At 44.2% G+C, this 24,794-nt stretch overlaps 1 protein-coding gene across 2 annotated transcripts in view; it reads left to right on the top strand.

Annotated features, from left to right (window-relative positions):
• Ubl3 (ubiquitin like 3) overlaps nt 1–24,794 on the top strand; it is a 49,547-nt gene that overhangs the window by 1,220 nt on the left and 23,533 nt on the right. The window contains exon 1 of one of the 2 annotated variants that reach the window (XM_059248857.1): nt 416–920. The exons of the other annotated variant lie outside the window; for it this stretch is intronic. Within the exon in view, the coding sequence (XP_059104840.1) occupies nt 894–920 (27 nt within the window). The 5' untranslated portion in view covers nt 416–893. Of the gene's footprint in view, nt 1–415; nt 921–24,794 lie in introns of those variants that run through there. 2 annotated transcript variants of the gene reach the window in all.

Genomic DNA, 24,794 nt, shown 5'->3' with positions numbered 1-24,794 from the left:
AGGGGGGGGGCGCTATTCCCAAGTCGGCTCTTGGGCTTGGGGTGCTGCCGCCGCCGCCGCCGCCGCCGCCATGTTGGGCTGAGGCGATGACAGGAGGCGGCCCGGGCGTGTGGGATTGAGAAGTGGCGGAGGAGGCGGAGAGTCAGGGCTCCGAGGGGGAGCTGTTTCCCTAGCTGAGGGAGGAGCCCCCGGAAGACGCCGCGGAAGGCAGCGAAGCGGAGGCGGCCGGAGCCCGGACGCGATGCAGCCCGACCCGCGCGGCTGCGCCGAGGCGCCCGCGGCCTGAGCCCCTCCGGCGCTGCGCTCGGCTCGGCTCGGCTCGGCTCGGCCCGGTTCGGCTCGGCTCGGCTCGGCTCGGCTCGGCGACCGGCGAAGTCGATGCCCTTGAGCGCGGCTGCGCGCGGCCCGGCTGTGCGGCCCCGCGGCGCGCGCTGAGCCTCTCGGCGGCCGGGGCCGCCCTCAGCCCCGCGCTCGATGTGTCGCCACATAGTTATCTGTGCACTTGGTCGCCGGGGCTCTAATGAGGACCTGAGTCGCGAGCGCGTGTGAATCACCGCCTGGGCCCGGCGAGGAGGACGGCGCATTTAACCCCCTCCCACCCCGCTCCATGTCCGTGTGTCACTCGGCTCCGTCCACCTGGCGCGGCGGGTCCTGGCGCTGCCACTGCTGCTGACGACCAGCTCCCCTCGCGCCTCTCGCCCCAGAACCTCCTGGGCTCCCACGGAACTTGTACTTGTTTTGTTTTCTGTCGTTTTCCTCCTTGGAAAAGCTCAGCAAGGAACCACCGATCGGAACTGTGAAGCTTTTCCATTTCCCGTAGCTCCAGCACTTCGGCCCTTGTCTTTTCTGTTTTGTTTTCTGCGTAAACCTCTGGCCCACTCTCAAAAGGCAAGATGTCCAGTCATGTCCCGGCGGATATGGTAAGTGAACGATAAGTTCTGACGTTCGGATTGCATTGTGGTTTCCAATCTGATTTAACCCGAAAACGACGCCGGCGTCGGGGCGAAGGTTTCTGGGGCCGGGCGGGGGGGAGATATGGGGGGCACCGGTGTCAAAGCCACTTGGCTTTGGGGAAGTTGTCGCTTCTGCTCCCCCCCCCTTTTTTTTTTTAAGGAAGCGCTGGTTTTTGGTGTGGTTTTGCTGCTGCTTTTTTTTCTTTCTTTCTTTTTCTTCTTCTTTTTTTTTTAACCACGGGAGTCACTGGCTCGTTTGTGTTTTCTAAGTCGCCGGAGGCAGGGAAATGCAGCTGGAAGCGGAGGAAATTCCTCCCCGATTGCTAGAAGGCTCTGAAGGCTTGGGTTTAAACGCTTCGGGAAAACGTCAGGGGCAGTGTGGGCAGAGCCGGGGACGGGCGCCCTGCTGGATGCCTAGGGCAGGGAGAGGAGATCTCGCTCAGTGACAGACAGAATCATTCGGGCAGTAGGTGCACACCTGATACGTTTCAGGGACAGAGGCGCACCTCTTTAGAAAGTCTTGCTGCGAGCGAGCCCTTCGAAAGGTCTGGCTGAAGAGCTCTGACAACCCGAGCTATTTAGGATGTTTTTCGACTCTAGGCTGATGGCATAAGAGATCCTTCCTTATCTAGATATTCCGATATTTAGCAGGATTGCATTTTAGGTTTTTTGTTTGTTTGTTTAAGCCAACGAAACATGCTTATTGAGCTGGATCACTGGGCGTCGAGAACTGGAAACAAAAAGTGCTCTTGTTTATTGAGGCTTTTCCCTTCGGTTTCTGAAGGTTAGGGTTGTGAGTGTGTTGACTGACAGTTACTTTGTAGCCTTACAGTGCTGAGGGGGTGGGCTTGTGGGAGTGTGAAGCGACACTTTGCAGTCCCGAGGGCAGACAGAATGCGTTTAACAGGGAGATGAATGATCCTGTTTATGAAAGAATTGAAGTTAATGTAATCATGCCCACTTATGTCAAGTTGACATTTGAATGTATGCGTATTTCAGTGCAAAACCAGAGTTGAACTTTGCTAATGATTACATTTTTAAAATGTCAGATATTTCTATGGAGGGGACCACTTTTACTTTTGTAAAAGAAAAATGACCCATAAACTGTGTTTTGACCTTGGCTTAAAGACATTTTGTTTGTTTGATTTTCCACTTAATAACCTATTCAGATGCAAAGGAACCTCTGGGTCTGTCTCCTGGGCGCCACACCGCACACAGCCTTTGCTTCCGGAGTCTTTAAACCCGGCTCAGCCCTTTTAGTTGTTCCTTCCTTCTTGATGTGCACAGGGGGAGTGGTCTCTTGCCTGCTAGAGTGGCTGCTGCCATGCTTCCCTTTACACTGTTCTCAAAGTTGCCTAGAGAGGTCTCTGCACAGAACTGCAAATGCTGTTTCCCGTTTGATGAGTGATCTATGGGCTCACAGCCTCCGGCAAAGATTTGCTCTTCGTAAAGCCTCCATTTTACATCATCAGCACAGTGCAGGCTACACCACCTGAGTGCCATTTACTCTGTCAGAGAAGTTGTAATGGAATAGGTTTGTGTCATTAAAACGGTGCCACTACTTTCTTCAGGCCCAGTGATAAAAGAGAAGTGGGGCGGACAGCATCAGCCACACATTGAGGTGATTTGGGGGAGTGCCTTCTCTGAAGACTGGAAGCTGTGTTGGGGCTGGGGGGCTGAAGTAGGGGCAAGGTTTTATTAATAGCTGCAATTACAAACTGTAACTACTTGTCTGTTTGAGATTGTGTGTTCAGGCCCGATGACTCAGTGGTGCTTGAGATCCCTGATTAAAGGTGATATGCAAGGGCACAGCAGCATTATGTAATAAACATAGACTGCCTGATGATGCTCTTCAGAGGTAGCCTGACGCTGTGCGGACTTCAAGCTCCAAGTGGGTTTTGTAGCTCGTCTTCATCTTGCTGGAGGATGTGATTGTTTGTGAAAACCTTTTAAACCTCCATTTTCCATTACTTCAGTTTTAGTTTTCCTTCAGACGTGCCTTTGTTTGATAAGTTCCTAGACTCCTCAACTTAAAAAAAATACTTATAATATATTAAATACTGGCTTGAAGTTGTTGATTTAATGTTTCCTAGTTAAACTCCTCGTACTAGTAACTGACAATTAGAGTTTGCGTCGGCGACTTACAGTGAGGACAGTTTACCACTTTTTCATCTGAAAGCCATCTCGTCACTCCCATCCATGTGCCCACAAGGTAACATTTCCTTGCAGCCTGACTCTAAATTGATTAGGATACAAACTGTCACAGACCTCTGAGCTTGAACTTGCAAGTGCAGGATCCCTTCCTGTTAGGTGCTGTGATGTGAACCTTCAAGTGTTGACAGCCCCTCTTTGCTGTTTAGACACAAATGTTCTACTGTCCTTTACATCTTAATGGTGCTTGTCAGCCCGAGGAAGGTCCTGCTTGGAGGTGGGGTGGAGCATGGTGTTAGAACCCCTGCTCTGTTTCATGTGCGGTGATTCCTTCCAGACGATGATAATTGCTAAATCACTTGACATGTGGGTAAAGTCTTCTTATGGCTACCATTGTGACTCATTTTGCAACCTATATTTTAACACCAGTTTTAGTTTTGTAAATAGAAGTCTCACTTAAAATTTACTTTTAACCATTAAGTACATTTTTGTTTTACTATAAAAAACATTTTTTATAATCCGAATTTAGAAAGTGCCCCCATAATGAGTGGATTTGTTGCACCTTCTATAAAATAATTTGCCAGGAGCCTTTTGCAAGGAGCCTTCTTATCACCACACACACACACACACACACACACACACACACACACACACACTCTGCCCATGTGTGCACATTCTAGAAACATAACTGTTTCTATATACAGGATATATGCATACAGGAGAAGCTGATGTTTTTCTTGTTGATAATGATAGAGTTGGAAGTACTCTATTTACTAATATCTCAGTGTAGCAACCTGCCTCTGGGGGGAAAGCTGAAGATACTGGCACAGAATTTCATTATAATATGTCATATTTAAATGGATTCCCTTTATGTTTTTAAAAACTGAGTTCACAGTTTGTGGTCTTCCTTGGGCATTAGCCATTGTTTATATTTGTGTAGTGACCTGTGAGCCGCTCTACAAAAAGACACGTACTGTGAAGACAGGACTGGGGAGGAGAGCATGCGAAGGTGTTGGAGCACATGGGCACGTGCTCATAAAACTGTTCCTTCGCTTGGGAAACCACTGAGGACTTTGGACTAGAATTGGACTGTATGACTTTAGGACGTCTGTTACGTCAAAAACTATCTGCAAACCACCTGTGAGCCGGATGTGGCAGCGCACGCCTTTAATCCATTGCTCTGGAGGTGGAGGCAAAACCTGTGAGTTCAAGGCCAGCCTGGTTTGCATAGTAAGTTTTAGGCCAGCAAGGGCTACATAGTTAAACCTGTCTCAAAAACGGAAAGAAAAAGAAACTACCTGCAAAGGAAACTGTATGAGGACAGTGGACTCGGGCTGTTATCTAACTGCTTGTTGGGTTGCTGAACAGTTACTGATCAATAAATTGTAGTCTGGGGACAAAAGATACCCTGACAGTTTTGTCAGTACATTTCATGTGTTTAGTAGAATATTCTAATTGTAATGCTTGTTTTATTTCTTCTATTCACGAAAGAAATATTTTTGGAGCCCTCTAGTGGGCAGGAAATAAGTAGAATAAATTTTCTTTCAATGTGAACTTTGATCAGTTTCCTAAGTTAAAGTAAAATGACGTGGGAGGAGGGGCCAAGCCCAGAATGAGATCCCGAGAACAGAATTGGCTATGGGAAAGTATCCGAGATAAAATACCAGACTCCCTCCTTGCTTACAGTTCCTTTTTCGTTTCCATCTCCTTCCTCGTACACTGTTTTCCAGTTGAAGTCGGAAGAGCCCTTCCAGCTCAGGTGTCGAGTGAGTACGGCTTACCAGCCTGTGTGACTTGGTAATAGCGCAGTAAGCAGCCTCTCCCTGTGGTCCTCCGGTTGGTTTACTTGACTGTGATTCCCAGTTTTTGAGCTGAAATGGATCATTCTAGGTCCAGGAGGACTTTCCCTTCTCTCCGAAACGTTTTCTTCGGCGCTTTTGTTGATGGTCTTATACTTGGTCAAGGGTGGGGACAGGTGTCTTAGATTTGCTACGTCTTCCATGATTTCTAAATCAGAATTGGTGTTTTAAAACTGACTCATGAAGTGGTCCAGTTTGTTACTTAGAGAAAAATAAAAGTGTTCCACCTCTGCTCGTAGATGGGAGTTTATCTTGTCCTCTCTGACTAGCGCTTTGAATTGGAAAGCACGCTGTTACATGTTAAAGCTTGGGTGTCCTTCTGTTAGTGAGAAGCCGTGCTGGCTCTGCTGGTCTCAGTGGGGAGCACATATGTGCTTTGGTTTTCAGGGTTCGTTTCGTTTCTTTTTTTCCGTTTTTGGTTCTTTTGAGACAGTTTCTCTGTATCCTTGGCTGTCCTTGAACTCACTCTGTAGACCAGGCTGCCTCCAAGTCACAGAAGCCTGCCTCTCCTTCCCAAGTGTCAGGATCAAAGGTGTGAGCCACTACCACCTGGCTATCAAGTTTCTTTCTTCTGGGAGAAGAAATTGAAGTGAGTTCAATTTGTAATAACCTGGGCAGGCACCTTGGGTCATTCTGAATTGGGGATTTTTTTCCCCAGTTCGTGAAGGTTGTGTTTTGAAACAGCCCAGTGTGATCGTTTTGAGTTGCTGCTTGGTTAAAATAGGATGTAGTGTGCTTAGTCTGACTTCCCTTGTTTGGGCTTTTTGAGTCAAGTACTGACTGTGTTGCCCAGACTGGCTTCCCACTAGTAATCCTCCTGCCTCAGTCTTAGTGCTGACACTATAACGTGGGCCACAAGCTTGTCTAGCTGAGTTTTGGTGGCTGTCAATTCTGTGTGAGTGTACTGCAGACACTGTAATTGCAAACTTCTGTATGCACATGTGAGGAGGCCCTGAGCTTTCTGCCCCTTCTGGATCATTGCCTTATAAAATGAAGTGAGGCAAGTCAGTCAAGGTCTGAGAGTAAGAAGATTAGAACTTGCTGTTGGTAGACTTCTGGCCCCCACAGTGTGGGTGAGCTCTCTTCCTCCTGTCCTCCCGTCCTCCCGTCCTCCCGTCCTCCCGTCCTCCCGTCCTCCCGTCCTCCCGTCTAGATTAACCGTGAATGGGGTTTGCTGAGGAAGGTGGGAGAATTGTGGGATGAGGAAGCCAACAGCAGCACTATGACGTCAACTGCTCGGAGGTTTTGTGACTGATCCGTTCCTGCAGCTAGTTAGTAGAACCTGCTGTTGACTTAAGATTGAAATGATGGGCAAAGCTGTGCTTTCAAAACTTTAAATCCCAAGTGAGGAAGTTCTTACTGCACTGAAGAATCTAGTGCTGTGGAAGGAACATCCAAGAATACATTTAGATATTGCCCATCTGTTGAGAGGCCTTCTCTGCAAACAATTCTGGGGAATTTTGACTCAGCAGAAGCAAAAGACAAAACTAGTTTTCCAAAAACTAAGAAAGACATCAGGAAAAATGAAATTTTATTAACAATATCATTAGGTGGCTAACTTCTAAGATAAACTAAGTTGATAATAGAATGGAAACTGTCGTGACTTTGTGAGCTGGTAAGTGATGTGCCCTCCTCTGGATCTGCACCTCTTTGTGAGCTAGGGTTAGGACAGCTCTTAAAACCACATGTCAACAATCCCAGCCAAAGGGAGGCTGAGGCAGGACAATTCCAAGTCGGAGTTCAGCCTGTCTACGAGACCTTGTCTGAAAACCCAGAACAGATAAAGTAACAATAATGGAAGAAAAACCCGTGTCAAAATAAACTTACCTTCTTCTGCTAGAAAACTAGTTTTAAGAACTAGAGAGGCATGTTCAGAAACAAAACAGATTCATACGTAGTTAAATATAAAGTGACTCAAGCATTTTACTCTTTTAATTTGTTTCAGTTCTGTGAAGTACTTGTGTTGTTTGACTTACGGGTGGATATACACACGTTGCAGGTCTGTGCACTGTATGGCATAGTGCAGAAACCAGTGTAGTAAGTGACCAAGCTTCCTGGGCGTTTTAGCTGGTGTTTGATATGTATTTTTCCTGAAATCAGGATGCCTGCTTACCCTTCTCTTTTTGTGGGTGTTGACTATAATTTGCAGTAGATGTAAAAGTTAAGCGTTCTATAATATAATGCATATTAAGGCAGAGCAAAAGATGCCTGGGCAGGTTGCTCAGGAGTGTGTCTTCAGTAAGGTGAAACGTCCTGTGATGTTGTCTTCAGTTCATGGTCTTGCCCTGTCTTTGGTTGTCTGTACATTTGGGAGTCTGCTGACTGGCTCTTGCTTGTGTTTGGGTTGGTGATGTTTGAGCCAGTAGTCCCCGTTACGTTGTTAAAGGGAGCCTCAAACTCCTGAACTCCAGAGATCCTCCTGTCTCAGCTTCTCAAGAAGCTGGAACTACAGGTGAGATTCCTGGTAGTGAAGAGCTAGGTAAATAAATGAATTAAAGGTAAAGTTGTAGCTATTGTTTTCCTTTGAGCTCATAGAGAACTTAAGCTTGTTGGGTCCTTGCTGTTTACTGGCGGATACTTGGTACTTTTCACGGTAGTATATCATTTGCAGAGACACTGCATAGACAGACACACTCAGGAAGAAATTGTTGGTGCCCACCTGGAAAAGACCACCAAGGATACACGTATAGTGAAAGAATTGAAGGTTTGCTTTCGCAGCAAGGACACTGCTTAAGGAACTCTGCAGAGTCTCCTGAAGCGGGGAGTGGCCTGGGCTGTCTGTGCCCGAGGACTCTAACTCCGTACTAGGAGGGACCAGGATTGACCGTCACCATGCATGAAGTAGAGTAGGTTAGTAACTAGGTCTTCCTGCTCAGAGGCAGGGGAGATGAGGGAGGCTGGGGAGACAGTGTCACAAAGTGGGAACCACTTGGACGGAAGGAGTTGTAGTGCAGCCTTAGAAAAGCTTCAGTGTGCTGCTTTTCTGCTGGTCTCCTCTGTCCTCCAGACTTGAGTGGGATTATCAGCAGAGCTCCTGCTACCTTCTTAGAGGACGAGAAACTTGAGGTCTCATAGCTAGGAGCACTGAATCATGGTGGGAATTTGGGTCTGATGGCATCGAATTGGGCGTTCTGTGCCTCCCCTTCCCAGGCAGTCACTGCTGAGTTCCTCGGGCACATTTTCCTTCTAATGCCTCAGATTCCTTCCCAGACTGTGCTTCACGTTTGTTACATGGTAAAACTTCCTGTACAGGTGCCTGTTGGAGTGTCTCATGTGTAGCACGTAAGTTGACATGTAAAGAGCTGAGTTAGTTCTACTGAGCTTTTTCCTTCTGTCTTCATGCTGAAGCTGCTTATCTGCAATGTGGACTGTCTGTTGACTGAGTCAAACCTACTAGCATTTTCTAATGGTCTCTCTTCTCTGGGCAGTAGTCCATGACTGGATTTTCTTTTTGTAATGACTAGCTTTTGAGGAAAAACATGTTCTTCCTGGTGAAGAAAACTGTTGAAGTTCGGCATTACATCTCATTTAGGTGCTTAATTTAGGCAACACTTCGCTATGTCTAGACAAAAAGCTCTTGCAATATGTTTAATTTTCTTTAGTAGAAAAGTAAATTTTGCTTTATAAATACTCATTTTTGTCATACATGCACATATTATAAGCATCATTCATACAAATAAGGATAGAACTGCACTGTAATTTTAAACTGATTCTAATAGATGCCAGTTATTTGTATATTTACATCTAATAGATGCCAGTTATATTGCGAATATAATTGTATATTCGCAAGCATCGTTTTGTTGCATTTCCTGTTGCTATAGTCTAGAGAACACATACATGCTGAAGGAGAAGAGGAGAACAGGAGGAGTGGGGAGAGGGCCTAATCCCTTTTCTAAGTCCCTACCACTCCCCATGCTACTTAGGGATGGAGCTCCTAACACCTGACTCTTCAGGACATATTTAAATCACAGCAGGAATTTAAAAGCTGTGGGAAGCCATAGTGTAAGGACTATTCCCAAACATGTCTCCTGTCTTGTGAATAGTTCTTAAAGTTCTTAGGATTGTAGTTGCTGTGCCAAAAGACATGTTAATTTATTGAAGTCATAGATGGGGAGGGTACCAATTTCATAATTAAACAAAATTCTAGCCTTCCAGATGAATCTGGCCATTTCACTATGCCTTATCTCTTCCCTCTTCCCTTTTGTTTTTGTTTTGAGACCAGGGCTCCAGTGTATCTGGATAGCCCAGGCTAGCCTGGAACTCGATCCTCTTGGTTCAGCCTTCTGAGTGCTGCAATATGCCACCATGCCTAGCTGCATTCTCTTTTTAAAAATACTTTATTTTCAGATTTACTTCTTTACTATGTGTGCATGTGTTGTCTGTATGTGTGTGTGCACCACATGCATGCCTGGTACCCGAAGAAGTCACAAGACGACATTGGATCCCCTAGAACTAGATGTACTGATAGTTATGAATGACTATGTGGGTGCTGGGGATGGAGCCTGGATCTCTGCAAGAGCAGCAAAGTGCTCTTAACTGCTGAGCCATCTCTCCAGCCCCACAGTTTTTAGGATGCTAGCTTATCCCTCACATCAAATGCTTGCATTTTTGTTCATGGAAATGGTTGATTAGCCATTTTAGTTTCTTGTAAAAAAAAAAAAAAATCTTTGGGAGATATAAGTGTCAAGATTATATTGACCTTATCAGATGATCTGGGAAATGTTTCTGAATTTTTGGATGAGTTTGTGGGTATTGATTTTATTTCCTCCATAAATGTTCCAAGGAATTCAGTAGCAGGGCCATCTGGGGTTTTCTCTGGAGATTGCCGGTACTGTTTCTTCAGCACATGCAGCACTCTGCATTCTTAGTGTGTCAGACTTTGCTTTTTTCGGGGTTCTGACCATTCACCTGAATTCCACTTCCCCTTGAATTTTTTTAGTGTCCTTGTCATTTTGATGACCCCTGCTCTCAAGATCTAGCTGCTTGTTGGTAACTTGTGTCTCCTGGTGATTTCAGGAAGGCAATTTAAAGTTTATTGTCTGCTGGTTTCTATTTGCTCTTTCCCCTCTACTTGAACAGAATTTAACATGCTGTTCTTAGTCAGTCATCGTTACCAGCCACTCCCATTTTAGTACATACATTTGTTCATGTAGGAAATCTCCTTCTAACTACAAATTAGCTCGATCACACAGGTTCAATCTATGTTCTTTTTATTATCATTTAATTCAAAACATTTTTAGATTTCAAAAAAAAAAATCAATATGGTCTAAAATTTCCACTCGGGTGTTTCTATTGACCCATGGGTCACCTAGAAATGTGTTACGTAACAGTTAAGATTTTCTACTTGTGTTTTGTTATTAACACCAGTTTGTCCTATGACTTCACAGATGGGTCATTTGTTGAAGCCTGTGTGCTTTATAGTTTCTGAAACCTGGGTGTGATGTACCATGTATATCAACTAAGTTAAATTTACTAATCATGCCAATCTGCTATATCTGTATTGCTTGCTTTTGCTTTGTGATTCTGGGGGTCACACTCAGGGCTGTGCATGCTAGGCAGCCACTGGGCTATACTTGTAGCTTGCTATCCCCCCCCCCCCCAACATTCAGTTGAAAAAAGTGCATTACAGTTTCCAGGCTTGTACACACTGTATGATCTTTCAGTCCTCAAGTCCTGCCTTATGCCTGAGGCTGGGTCATTGGCTGAGAATGAATTCATGGGTGTTCCACTTTCCTGCTGGAGCAGTCTGCTTACAGCCTTTGCCATCTTTTCACGGTCATCCTTGGCCTCTACAACTTAGCCTGGAAATAAGTTTGAGTATCGCACAGTGGCTCTGTTACAGTGTGATAACTACTGTGTGCCTTCCCTGGGTGGGTCTTCCACGCCCACCCTCAGTCCTTCCTGTTTCTGACTTCCTTTGGGAAACGTAAAGTACTTACTCTGAGCAGCCCTCAGTGTGTTTGTTACCGGTCCTCTTCCTGTCTTCGCTGCTTACACTGAAGGTGACCATGCTCTTTGCCTTACTTGGCCTGGGGTAAAGTTCCAGCCTCAATCCCAGGAAAACGGAAGGGCTTTACTACATCTTAGTCCAGTCTACTCCTCTTCAGCACTTTGCTCTATTTGAAATCCAAAGACATTGTTGTTGTTGAAATAATAGTAGCCATGGTAATAGCAGTAATGCTGTTTAGGAAGTTTGTACTTAAATTATTCCAACAATTATACTCTGGGGTCTTCATTTTTTTTTTCTATATTACTGCGTTTGCATATGGGTGATCTTCCTTTCGGTGATGCTTTTAGTGGACACGTCTCCTGGTAATGAAGTCTCCATGTCTGTGCAAACATGTGCATTTGCTTTCATCTTTAAATTTAGGTTCTGTGGCTTGAGTGCCCTCAAGGTAGTTCCCAGTGCACACGGCCTCGCTGTGCCCTCAAGTCAGCCTTTGTGCCAATCAGCCTTTGGGATGATTATTTGTCTTTGGTTTTCAGGGTTATGATTAAGAGCCTTTCCTGGTAGTTCTTGTGCAGTTTGTAGACACCTTTCCTAAGTTTGCCTTGGGCTTGCTACCTTTTGTCACTTGGAAATTTTCCTGGTGTGTTCTCTCCTTTAGTTTTTGAGACAGTCTTTCTGTGCAGCTTTAGCTGGTCTTAAACCCATGATCCTCCTGTCTCAGCTGAGTGCCAGGTTTAAGACACCCTATCTTAAGTATGTGTATTTTGTTGTCTTCCTTCCCTTTTAGACTTGAGTTATATGGGTATCTCCCCACCGCCCCCGCCCCGTGTCAGTTTGGATATTTTCTGCCAGCCTGTCTTGTGATTCATTTATCTTCTCTTTCTAGTACCCAGTGACTAAGTTTTGTATGTGGAGTCCTAAAGTACTTGTAGGTTCAGTTTCTCATGACAGGCTCATGTTTTCTTGGGTGCCTTGACAATGATAGGAAATGTTTCTATGCTCTTGTTTTTAATTATCTGATTGTTTTTCCTTGGATTGTGATGAAAAAATATAGAAGATCTGAATAACAGTCTATTTCACCAGGTAGGCTCTCCTATTCTCACTTGGCAGTTAGAGACACATTCTCAAGTGCATACATCAGTGATTGAGATATGACATGTGGCCGAATTCATCTTATTCTGATATCCTCTCTTCTGGTGTGTGGCCCTATTAAGGTCTGAGTTGAAGTGTGGTGTCTACAAGATGCCTCTTCTTAGTAAATTCTGGATTTCAAGTATAGTGAGTAAGGCTAGATGAGAGCCCTTTTTAGCTTTCTTTCTTTCTTCTTTTTTTTTTGGGGGGGGGGGCTGAGGCGGTTCAAGACAGGGTTTCTCTGTGTATCCCTGGCTGCCCTGAAACTCACTCTGTAAACTAGGCTGGTCTTGAACTCACAGACATCCGCCTGCCTCTGCCTCCCAAGTGCTGGGTTTAAAGGCGTGCACCACCTCCACTGGCTCCTTAGCTTTCTTTTTAGCATTTTCCTGCTTTCCCAACTCTCAGCTGGGTTATGTGTGATTCAGCACATGCCTTAGGGACAGAGGTTGAGTGAACGCCAGGCTTACACATCAAAAAGATGGTCGCTTTTACCTGGGGTCCTCAATTCCAGGCTACTTTGGTAGTACAAAATCCCAGGGTTTGTCTTTGTGGGTTAGGAAGATGGATTAAGCTCTCTCTGGCACCTTTCCTAGTCATTGGCAAGTGCTCGAAGATGATGACATCTTCCCATGCCCTTGCTTTCCCCCGCCCCATTTTCAAAGAGGTAGATTATCGGGGACGGGATGGTCATAGCGTGTTGTAGTTGTTTCAGTGGAAAGTTAGGTGTGACGTCACTGGTCCCTCATAGTCAGTCTTCACTGTTTCTTCTGTCAGTCCTTTAAAATTAGTTGTGCTTCTGGCTTTGTCTATTGCTAATGTAAAGTGATCTCACTTTCTTCCTCATTAATTTGGGCAGCAAACATATTTAGCTGCCACTGTGCTGGGTAGAGCCTGTCAGTAGTTAGAGCCAATTACTTTCCTTTAGGTCCCTGAAATCAATTCCCTTGCACTGTCCTTAGCACCTTTACCCTCCAGGAGACTTCTTTCTGTTACTGTATGCTGTAGCTAGAGTTTTCCTGCCTGGCCCACAGTCAGGACAAGTCTCTCTCACCTGCTAGTCCCACAGCCACTCAGACCCAACCAAGTAAACACAGAGACTTATGTTGCTTTCAAACTGTATGGCCGTGGCAGGCTTCTTGCTAACTGTTCTTATAGCTTAAATTAATCCATTTCCATTAAGCTATACCTTGCCACATGGCTCGTGGCTTACCGGCATCTTCACATGCTGTTTCTCATCGTGGTGGCTGGCAGTGTCTCTCTGACTCAGCCTTCCACTTCCCAGCTTTATTCTCCTCCTTGCCCCGCCTATACTTCCTGCCTAGCCAACGGCCAATCAGTGTTTTATTGATTAATTAGCAACACATTTGCCATACATCCCACAGCAGTATGCCTTCCATCCTTTCTCCAGGTTTGCTTTTTGAAAGCTTCTTTTATCCGGCTGTTTTACTTAACAGTGGCTGGTCTTCATTCCTAGCTAATGGACCAGGCTCCCAGCCAGGGAAGCATTCAGGCTCCAGCACTGGGCTTCCAGGCCTGTCTCATGGCCTGCCGTCGCCCTGCTTGTCCACAAATCTTGCCCTTTGCTGGTTGCTTCTCTTCCTTTGCTTCTCTTTCCTCCTCCAGGCTAGTCTGCCTCAACTGTGCCTCTCGTCCTTTGCAGTTAGCTCCTCCGTGCTGTCTGTAGTGTGACCAGGCAGCAGTCACTTAGTAAGCCACATGCTGGGAACTGTAAACCAACCGAGACAGTTGGTCAAAGCTGTCTCCTTGGAGCTGTCTCCTCGGAGAGACAAGAAAAACACCAGAATGGCAGGATGGCTTTTCCCTTTGGTATAAAGCACCCGAGGGACAGAACTAACATTCTGCTCAGATGTTGACATCTTTGGTTCTGATGGTTCAGGAATATGTAGGGAGCAGTCACAGTATCACTTGCTGTGGAAGGCTGTGTGAGCCAAGTCCGGCCTGCAGAGAGAAGGCAGGTTCAGGAGTTGATAAAGGATGAGAATGTTGCTCGTTGGTCTAGAATTCAGAGTAGGCACCACAGAATCGGTTGCTCTCATAAATACTGCTACCTCTATTCTCTCAGTTATAACAATTGCTGTTTGCACACCAGCAGACAGACATGCTTTAAGGACGAAGATGGCTTATCTTTCTGTACCGCTGCCTGTGCCTAGCACAGTACTGTTAATCCCAAAGATCTGAGGAGAAAGACCACCAACCCAAATTATCATGACCAAATTCATTAAAACAAACAATTAAGTAAAGCAAGCTTTTTTATTACTATACAATGGTTGCTTCCCCCTAAGGTGGCGTTTGTGAGGTCAGCATTGGATGTGTGGAAAACAAGGCTTATAGCTCAGGAGTCAGGGGTTTCCAAATGGAGGATTTGGTGGGCAAAATAGGTGGGTTACAGGAGCAGAACATAAGCGTAACAAGGTAGTCCTTCCTGAAACAAAAGATGATTGCCAGGTGGTCATAACAAGGTAGTCATAGCAGCAGGTTGTCAAGGTAGTCATAACAACCTTCTGAAACAGAGGTAGGTTTGCAAGATGGTCAGTACAACTTTCTGAAACAAAGGCATGATTGCCATTCCTGGCAGTGCAAAACCATTTGTAGTTAAGGTTACAGGTACGGTACAGCCCAATCCTTGAGAAACAGGTTTAATCATAAACAGGGATGAACCTAGTTTGCCTTATTAGAAGATGGCTTTCAGGCCTAAGATGGAGGCAGGCTGGTTTATCAGTAGTACCTAGCACAGTGAATGCTTAAAATGTAGACTAGCCCTGTAGCTCTGTACAGTAAGCTAGTCACTAGTGGCCTGAGACTGTTGAACATTTCTAGTTTGGCTAGTGTAATGGAGGACTGTATTTAGTTAAAGTAAAAATAGGAACATGTAGCTGGTGGCTGTTTTGTTGGACAGGGTAGTAATGTGATTTATACAATTAACCTTCATAATGAGGTAAGTGGACTTCTGTGACTTTTTTAAAAAGTGTGTGTTTGTGTGTGTGTGTGTGTGTGTGTGTGTGTGTCTTTTCTGTGTCACAGGCTAGGCATTCCATTGTTCTCTGTGGTCAGTTTAGTGGAGTAAGGCAGACTCTAATGAAGCTGGTGTAATCAAATGCATATCTCGTTAGTAGGTTAAGGCAATGGCAAACATTTCTTAGCTTTTTATCACAGATCCTTTTCCTATCTACATCTCCTTGCCTCATGTCACTTTCAGCAGTTAAATACAATTCAGTGAGCAGGTATTGATGGGCCAGGCCAGCACTAGTCTAAGTGCTTTATACATGCTATCGGAAAAGTTCTCTACAGTTCTCTGAGATCAGTATTACCCTATTTTACAGGTAAGGAAGCTGAAAAGAGATTTTTGAGCAATTTGCTGCTGCCTGATGAAGCCAGGATTTAAACCCAGGCATTGTTTGCAGAACTTGATAGGACTCAGGGAAGGTGTACTGAGCTATTTACTATGGGCAAGAAGGCAGCATACAGGCTTGGGTGTGGTGCTGTCCACCATGACCTCAGCACTGGCATCTGAGCAAGGAGGACTGAGAGTCGAGGGTTGGGCTGCATGACCTGGTAAGCTCTGTCTGGAAGAAGGAAATCAAAGCAGCAAAGACAGCATTCATGCAGCACAGAAATGGAAGCATTACAAGGGTCAAGTCGGGGTCTTCAGCATGTGGTCAGTTCACTGCACATAGAACCTAGTCTGCTGTTTTTAGTGCTGCTGCTGTTCATAGTGAAGGCTTTGGGACGGCGGCCCGCAAATAGAGTAGAAAAAAGTTACACATATTTTTTAATGTTAAACGAAGTTTCAAATAATAGGACCCATGAGTGAAAGTCTCATGGGTCGCAAAGAATGTGGAACATCTGTAATGTGGCTGAGGGCCCCTCCCTGAGACCCTGTGGATCCTGGTATACCTCATTGTGGGTCACTGACACACTACTGTCACTAGGAACTTGATAGAGCTTTCCACCCAAGGGCAGAAAGTAGCCTGGGTTAGTGCTGTGAGTTAAGTAAGAGACCTTTATCTCAACACTGGAGACAGCCTTTAGGGTTCTCAAGGGTAAACTGACATTCTATCCTTGTAGTTTCCGACAGAAAAGTTTGGGAGTGGGGATGCCCTTGAGTTATCCTGTGACAGGTCTCAGATCTTGTCCATTCCTTGACGTTGATGAAGGTTGGTTATTAATTCTTTGTGAAAGCACATCCTTGGATTCTTTCTGAATTATTTCTAATTTGCCAATATGCTCTTTTCTAACTTTTTTCTTTATAAAAAATGGTGACCTTACTGATTGAAGAATAGTTTTGAAAAAGGCACATAAAAGGAAACTGACAAAATATATGATTATATAACTACGTTGTATTTATTTTCAAAACATCCATAATCCCTAATCATGCCTTAAAAATCATCAGTATTAATATTATCAAGAGTTCAAATCCAAAGCTTATATAGTCACACTTTCTGTTAGCAATTTGAAAGGAAGGCTTTGAAAAGTGGAGCATTTGAGATTGTCTTTAAATGGCTTTTATTGGAAGCATCGAAGAAGGGGGAGAGCCTTACAGAGGAAATTTCCAGTTCTTGGGTTTTTATTGAGTCTGCTCTCTGAGTGTGCAAACTGTTACCTACTGCTGGTGTTGACCACGGACACATTTGTTCCATACATGATGTATGGAATAAGCACTTTTAAAAATATGGTAACTTTAACAGTTACAGAAAGTGCATCATTGTTTAGAAATAGCTCTTGGTCAGAGAAATATCTTTAAAGTGATTGATTGGCTTTATTTGAGAGCTCATTAGGCCTCTCTCTGCCTGTTTATTGGCAGGAAAAGGAAGGAAGCACACAGTGTTTATGCTCTGGTCAAGTGACCTACCCCTCTTTTCCTCTGCTCTAGAAGAGACTGGCTGCTTCTTAATAATTGATGTGAAGTGTCTCTGAATTCCTGTGGTCTGAAGGCTTTACGGATAGTAACTTTCTCTTCCTGACTGAAAAGGATGCGTGTGATAATATCCTTTCCCCTTAGTTTAAATTTAGATGTCTTGATCGTGAATAAGAAAGCTTGTGAGGGGTGATCTGGGCTTGTTTTCTTACTTTTCTTCCTTGCCCCAGCTAAATGGTGGAGTAGGGCAGCGTTTGGGCGGTGCGTTCGCACATACTATGTGCTGTACTGGGGACCTGCCATGAGGATCGGAGATAGTTTCTGAATGAACCACAGTCATTTGCTAAACTGGCAGCTGTGGAGGAAGCATTGAACACATACAGATTCACACATTCATTCATACATGTATGTGTGGATTTGTACTTAGATATTCCATTTCACAGACTTGATTCTAGGATTGATCTGATGATGATGTGATTTTTAAAAAGCATCTATAATTATGCTCTACTGTAAGGCTTGGGGTGCAGATTATATTTTTTAAAACAACTGAAAGACCAGCCCAGTAGCATTGATGGGGCTTTTGTCTTTGGGGACTCACAGCATGAAGCCAATAAAACTTGAGTTCTACCTCTTGGAAGACAGGCTAGATGATTCCAGTTTACAGCAGTCTCTGCTCTCCAACAGCAAAAACACAGACTTTTGTAACCAGATTTATAAAATACACTCCTAGAGGTTATCAGAGGTCAACGTGGAGTGTGCTTTTTTGCTTTTATTTTTGACATACTTGCTGATAGTTTAGACATTAATTTAAAATTCAGCCCATCACAAGAGCTTTGCAGTTTATAGTCTTGACAGAGAGCTTCTGTGAGAATGGTTGCTTCCCAAGATAAGTACTCCACAGTCCATGGTTGTTTTCCTAACAGCATCCTCAAGGCCAAATAGCTTTGAGAGAAGAAAGGGACTATACACAAAATAGCATAGTAGAAACACTAAAATTCTTTGCTAATACGAATGCTGTTGCAGTGTTTACAGAAGGCCCCACAGTTCAAATGATTTCATTCATATTTACATATCATTTATTCTAAGTCAACCCTGCTGAGAGTAGGGGGAGAAATCCAAAAAAGTTGGCAGGGTACACAGCCAGCATCCTGAAAGTGTAGTAGAAATATCCTAAGTGTCTACCTGCTAAGGACTGGGGTCCTCATTGCATAATAAGTGATAGTTCCTCTCAAAAATGGTAACTATGGGAGGATGCTGAAATTATCCATATTACAAATGTGTAGCTTATTGAGCTTGAGGTAGCCCCAGAAAATAAAGTAAGTTCAGTCCCTTCACTACAGGAAGGAGGGGCTTCTAGACGCTTTTTGGTAGTTTTCTCTTTGGACTGTAATCTGCTACATCAGAGTTATTCAGTAGTTGGAGAACTCATCTCAAGCCTCCATGTGGTTTTAGGTGTGGAAACCCATCTGAAGCCTCCATGTGGGTTTATTTGTATGTAATCTGAGAATTACACAAAAATTCCCCCCAGATGTTTGACCCCCACAAACATCGCCAAATGCTGTTTGTGGTTGTAGGCTGAGAAAACAGCTTGTGTTTGGGGGCTAAAGTGGCCTTTAGATGAACAAAAGTAAAATGAGGCTTTTTGTTTTTTAATTGTGCTTTGCGAATATTCTTTGGCTTCTGCGCTTTCAAATTTTCTTTTTTCAGGATGTTCACAAATGTCAGAATGCATGAACTTGGGTAAAGTAATTTTTGTGTTAGCAGCTTTGCCGCATAGTAGATTCATGGCCATTTCAAATCCTGTGTTTTCGTTTTCTAACGTTCTGTCTGTAGGCTCTCAGAATCCTCCTTGCCTTCTCTCAGCAGCTCCTCTTGGGAATCTATCCCCCTTGAGGAGCCCTTTTCCTCAGGGACTTGCTGTGCTGTGTGCCACAGTTAGCACAGCTCGGTTTGGTTCTTACTCACACTGCAGCAACATAGCAATTGCTCCTGAGCTTAGGGATGGGCCACACTATGTCATCTGGGAACTAATAGTAATATTCTTTAAATATTTATTCCACATGTATTTAATGGAGGAGGAAGAAATTGATTTTCTTTTAATAACATTTCTGTGCAGAAGCAGATGCCTTCCTGAGTCGTTCCTACCTGCCGGTGCCAGCCAGTTCTCTAAAATAGGCAAGACAGCTCCCAAAGGCACGGCAGTTTGTTCCCTTTTAGTTCATGACTTTCCCGAAGTAGACTTTGAAATTAGGCACTAAATGTATCTGGTGAAAACTGTATTGTTCAGTCTTGGGACTTTGGCTGACCGCTAGCACATGTGACCAGTTATCCCAACAGTGCTCACTGTCTGTCATAGAGCTTTATTTGCAGACAGCAGCCCCTGCAACCCTGCGTCACCAAATTTAGGCCATTGCCTCTGGTCCTGACGACACAGGGTAGAACATGAGTATGCCATTCTTGAGTCCTGACCTGGGACAGTGCTTCAGGGAGGATGACGAGCTCACCCTTGTTTGACTGGCTGTTGAATGTCTTGGTCTCCTCTCCTCTGCCCACGTGCAGTATTTGGCCTGGCGCCTCAGATGTGAAATTATCGTTATTTTTCATTACGCACTTGCTGTATCTCTCGCTGTGTAGAAAATGGTCTCTTTATGTGAACAACAGGAGTTTCTGTTTTATTCTTAGCACTTTTACATTGCTGCCATGGATTTCTTTTCTAGATTAAGTTTGCTGTCTGGTAGAATCTGTTTGTTTTTCTTGATAAAATCTAAGAGAACAGGCAGTGTTAGGTAAATGCTAAAGTATGTAACTGTTGAAAAACTTCATTGCTTGTAATATTTGAGGAACTAGGTCACAAAGCCTGTAGCAAAATTACATATTCTACTTTTAGAAACATCATAAATGGGACCTTAAAGGTACTATTTTCTCTTAGAGTAGGCCCAGTTACTCAGAATAGAAGTTAATCTTCTTGAACATATAACTAATTTTCTACTTCTGAGCCTCATTCCATTAGCTCCTCAGAGAAGTGTCACTAATTCTGTGATGTCTTTTTCTTCGGCATGCTTTCCTTGAGATTCAAAAGGTGGCTCCCATTCAGCACTGCGCTGACTGAAGGCTCCTTTATTCTCATTGAAAACAGTACATTCAAAAACAGTAACTTGAGTTAGGGACTACAACTTTTTATATTTTATCAAAATGTGTTTGCCTTTGTCTACATTGGTTTTTAGTGTTTATCCAGATTTTGGTTCTTACTGCCAGTAATTTGCTTCTTTGTTTAATAAAAAAAAAAAAAAAAAAAAAAAAAACTTGAATTCCCAGAAATTGCTGCTGTTGCCTGTTTCCCTAAACGTGCCAAATACCTCCTTTTCTAACTTGAAGTCTTCACAGCCTGCGTGTGATGTTGTGCGGTTGCATCTCCCTTCTCTCCTGACTTAGAGTTGCCTACAGAGACTCTGCCCAGCTTCTCCAAGTGCCCTCTTCTGGAAGGCTATGGTTGCCATTGGAACATTGGACGCAGTTGCCTGGCTCAAGGCATGCCTTCCCTGCCACAGGGTGATGGTTTTTTGGGGGCGCTCTTGCCCCCAAGAAAAAGTCATGACACACGACAGAATTCACTAACAAGGGGTTTTATCAAGACAAAGAGAAAGGGATAGATGTGATCAGGCCTGTGGAAGGACACATGCGAAAAAGTGGGGGGGGGGGGTCATGGAGCCCGCCTTGTAAAGGCCAGGACGCACTTGTGCACACAGGCCCACGTGACTATTCCACGCATGTGCATAGATCACATGGTCACACATGGTCACGTCCAAGCGGCTACTGGACCACTGTAATCATGGGGCATAGGTCATGCAGGATGTATGACCCAGAAATGACTAGGCGGAGATGACTAAGTGTCCCGCCAGGCAGGCACGACCATGGGGGTGTGGTTGGAATTCCTATCACAGGGCCACACAGTGAGTTCCATGTCAACAGAGGCTTGTGGATGCTTCTCATTCTCTGTTCCCCGTGGGTCTGTCATAGGTGCTGCAAAGAACTCCTGAATGAATGATTAAGACTTACATTATCTTGAAGAACAGTTGGTACTGAGTTAAATATGATACTGTGTGTTAGTGTTCCTTAGGTAATTGGGACCCCTTTTTTTTCAGTGCTGAGAGTTGAACACATGCTAGGGAGGTGTTCCGCGATGAGCCAGGTCCCAGGCTGTGAAGAAATCCATTTCTTTCCAGTTAACATTTCTGATACAAAAATACATGTCTCCTAACTTGCGGTTTTACATCTAGACATAACTTTGGAGATTGGAGCCACTGCCTCCTTCGTAGTCCCAATAGAAGTATTTGGTGAGTCCTCTACAAGCCGAGGAATGAGAGGTGTTGGTGTCCCGTGAGCTAATATTTATATAGATGTCTTGTATTGCATTGAGTGTTTCACTGGTCTTGTTCCATTTTAGGGGCCAGTGAGGTGGCTTAGTGGCTAAGGTGCTGGCCGCCAAGTCTGATGACTTTGATTCAGTCTCTAGGACTCATATGATGGAGAGAGAACCAACTCCTGAAAGTTCTTCTCTAACCTCCGTGAGTGCCCTGGCATACACATGCCCTCAGACATGCAAAAACACAAACAAAATGTAGTTTTTTCAAAATCATAAGGACTTTGGGAGGTGATTGTAATGGTCTAGCGTAGATCATTACTGACGGCCTTGTAAGTTGGCGTTACGTAAGTGGCCTTGCAGCACTACGCTGTGATCGCGGCAGACATGACGGTTAATCACAACTTACTTACACCGACCCAGAATGGCTTCAGGATCCCATCCTTAATGGAGTAGTTTGTTGTGTTGTGTTGCTTTTCTGGGAGCTATTATAAGTCAGTAGGAATTGGCAGAGTGCTGAACCCTGTTTTCCAGCCTGACAGTAGGTATTTTCTGATTATTTTCCTTTTTAAAAAGAATAATGTAAAGGTTAATGAGTCAGTCAGTCATTCTTTGTACATGAAAACTGTCATTAGTGGAATACTTGTTTTTCTCCGTAGCAGTTTATCCATTGGATACCATGTATATAATTTGCTGATAGAGAAAGTGTGCACAACAGTTTATTCTAGAAGTGTTTCTAGTGCCCATAGTTTTCTAGAAATCTTTACACATATACACATACATAAAATTATAGTATATGTGTGTGTGTGTGTGTGTGTGTGTGTGTGTGTGTGTGTTGATGTGCACATGTGCTCAGGTATACCTGACTCTTGTGTGCAAGCAGAGGCCCAGGGGCAGCGGTTGCCCGGTGTCTTCTGTCAGTCTCTGCCTTACTCCTGAGGCAGTCTCCCTCATCCTGAAGCTCCTATTTTTTGGCTGGGCCGGCAGCCGGAAAGACCCCACAGCACTGGGTCACGTGCTTGGCTTTTCAAGTGGGTGCCGGGCTCTGAACTCGTGCTCATGGCTGCACAGCCAGCACTTCCCTCCACTGAGCCGTCTCTCCAGCTCCGTCTTAATGTCCCTATCATTCCATATAGTAAATGTGGGGAGACAAACTTCTAGAAAGAGCAGTGAAGTTCTTCGTGGTTCGTCTAGTTGCACTGAGTAGGGGAGATTCTGTAGGTAACTGTTCTTTTGAGAAGATACAGCCATGTTCCTCATGAGAAGGGTGGGCCAATGGAGTAAGCACCCATTTCCAAGGATTTAAATACCTTTAATCATCGAGTAGCCACTTTATAGAGTTTTGTTTATAATAGTTAATCTGCCTTAAATGGTCCCATGTTTCTGATTCAGATGGTGGTTTTACTATTTAATTTTCTGAGTCTTCCAAGTTAGTTCTCATGCCCTAAAATCCAAGATTATGTGTGACTGTGTTGTATCTATTGGACATGGGTATGAAGCCATATATTCCTACAGTCAGATCATTGTGATGTGGACTGACTTACTGTGCCATAAGCTCTGTTTCCATAATCTATGGACGGAAAAGTACATCAGCATCATTGTAGAGACTTTGGGAAGAAAAGGATAAAGCAGAAGTCTGAACTCACATATCCCGGCTGTCACCAGTTTTATGCTTTGAACTTTAAGGTGACTACTGTGAAATGATCATGTTCTCAGGATAGCATTCATGCAAATTAAAAAAAAAAAATCTCCCCTCTATTGTGTAACAGCCCTGGCTGTCCTGGAACTCACAGAGATCCCCTTGCCTCTGCCTCCTGAATGCTGGAATTAAAGGCGTGTGCCACCATCTGGCTCTGGTTGCTAATTCTTATGTCCAGAGTGTAAAATCTCTCCTCTTCAGCCTCCAGCACATGGCCATCCATTACCTTTAGGCCTCCGTATTGATGACACAGTGAGCTGGAGTTCTGCTGCAGTTAGTTGGCAGGCTTGGGTATGTTGTCTGCTCAGCGTTCTCATCAGTTAGTTCCTAAAACCAGGAGTTAGCTATTGTCACACAGGTTGTTGACCACTGAAAATGTGTCATCTCCTTTTACTGTGGGGCTCACATGTCTCCTGGCAGTTGTGTGGAATTTCTTCTGTCTTCCAGTGTGCTCACCTTGAATACATGTGTCACTTTATTGTGATTATATCGCTAGCAATCCATGGAGTCTATTTAATGAGCAAAGGAATTTATTTGGGGGTTAACTCACAAGACAGAATAAAGGATTTGTCACTGCCCTCTGCTGTTCTCTGGTGAGCTGTGCCCTGGTCTGTTACAGCATCCAAAACCACAAGGTAGCAAAGAGAGAGCACGTGTGTGCATCCCAGGTCTTAAGGGTCCCCCAGCAGCCACGCCCCAGGGGCATGTACCTTAGGGTCATAGGCAGGTGTAACAGTTACCTGCTACCTCACTGGGGCAGTGCTTTAGGGCATGGCTCAAACAACCACCCACTACATCTCCCCCTTTGTCTAAATAAGAAAGTTCTAACCTAACACAAAACTATATATAATAGATACAGTAGGAATGATTATTAAGTATTGTCCAGGAGAAATAAAGGGTAATGACATAAACAAATGGAACCACCACCACCAAGAACATCAAACAAGAGACACTAAAATCCAGAGATGTCCAGAACATAGGTAAATGGTATGTTAGAGAGATTATTCCAAAAGCTGTCCTATCCTGAAGAATCTGAATCTAGTACTTAATATGTTCTAGCTAAGACATGAGAAGATTGTAACAGTAACTGTTAGTCTTCAACCCCATCAAAGACCTGAGAAGGAATATAATAATACCTGAGAAATCGGGAAATGCATGCAAGCATTTCAAGAATAGACAGAGACATCTGGCAGCCTAGATAGTCACCTAAAGTTTCTCAGCACCATTAGGGCATCCCATTTGGCTACAGGCCTAGAATATCTGACAGACCATTTTCAGAAGCAGGAATTTTGAAAGACCATTTTACCCTGTCTTGGCAGAGTTCAGTAGTCGCTTTTCCTTGTGTCTCGCTCGTCCAGAAAGGACAGCATTCATACTGTCAGCAGTAGAGACAAGGGCAGTTCTTTGCCCAGCAGGTCATTATGCACCAGGAAGAAGACAAACTTCCATATGGAGTATCTTAAAAGCACAACATTCTCTCGGAATCAGATTCGTGCTGCCATGAGCAATCGTGTCTCATGTCAACAGAATTCTAAGTTACTTAAATGCCATATTCTCTAGGTCTATGAAGTATTTGAAGATTACCTGTCCATCTGACCTATGTATCCGTAAATCTGGACAACCTAACTAACATAACTATAGAGATGACAAGCATGGGTGACTATAAATCTGTAAGTCTTATCTACCTAAATAACCTAAGGACCAAGGCTTCATATAAACAAGGTAAACCGTCTGTAAGCAAATGTACAGTAAAAGGACAATGACTTCAAAATTGTGACAATGCACAAAATATCTTAAAGGTAGAAATGTATA

This window comes from Peromyscus eremicus, chromosome 23 (assembly GCF_949786415.1).
Source record: "Peromyscus eremicus chromosome 23, PerEre_H2_v1, whole genome shotgun sequence".
Classification (NCBI taxonomy): Eukaryota; Metazoa; Chordata; class Mammalia; order Rodentia; family Cricetidae; genus Peromyscus; species Peromyscus eremicus.
The sequence above is the reverse complement of the archived record's forward strand: the minus strand, read 5'-3'. Positions and strand labels throughout refer to the sequence as shown.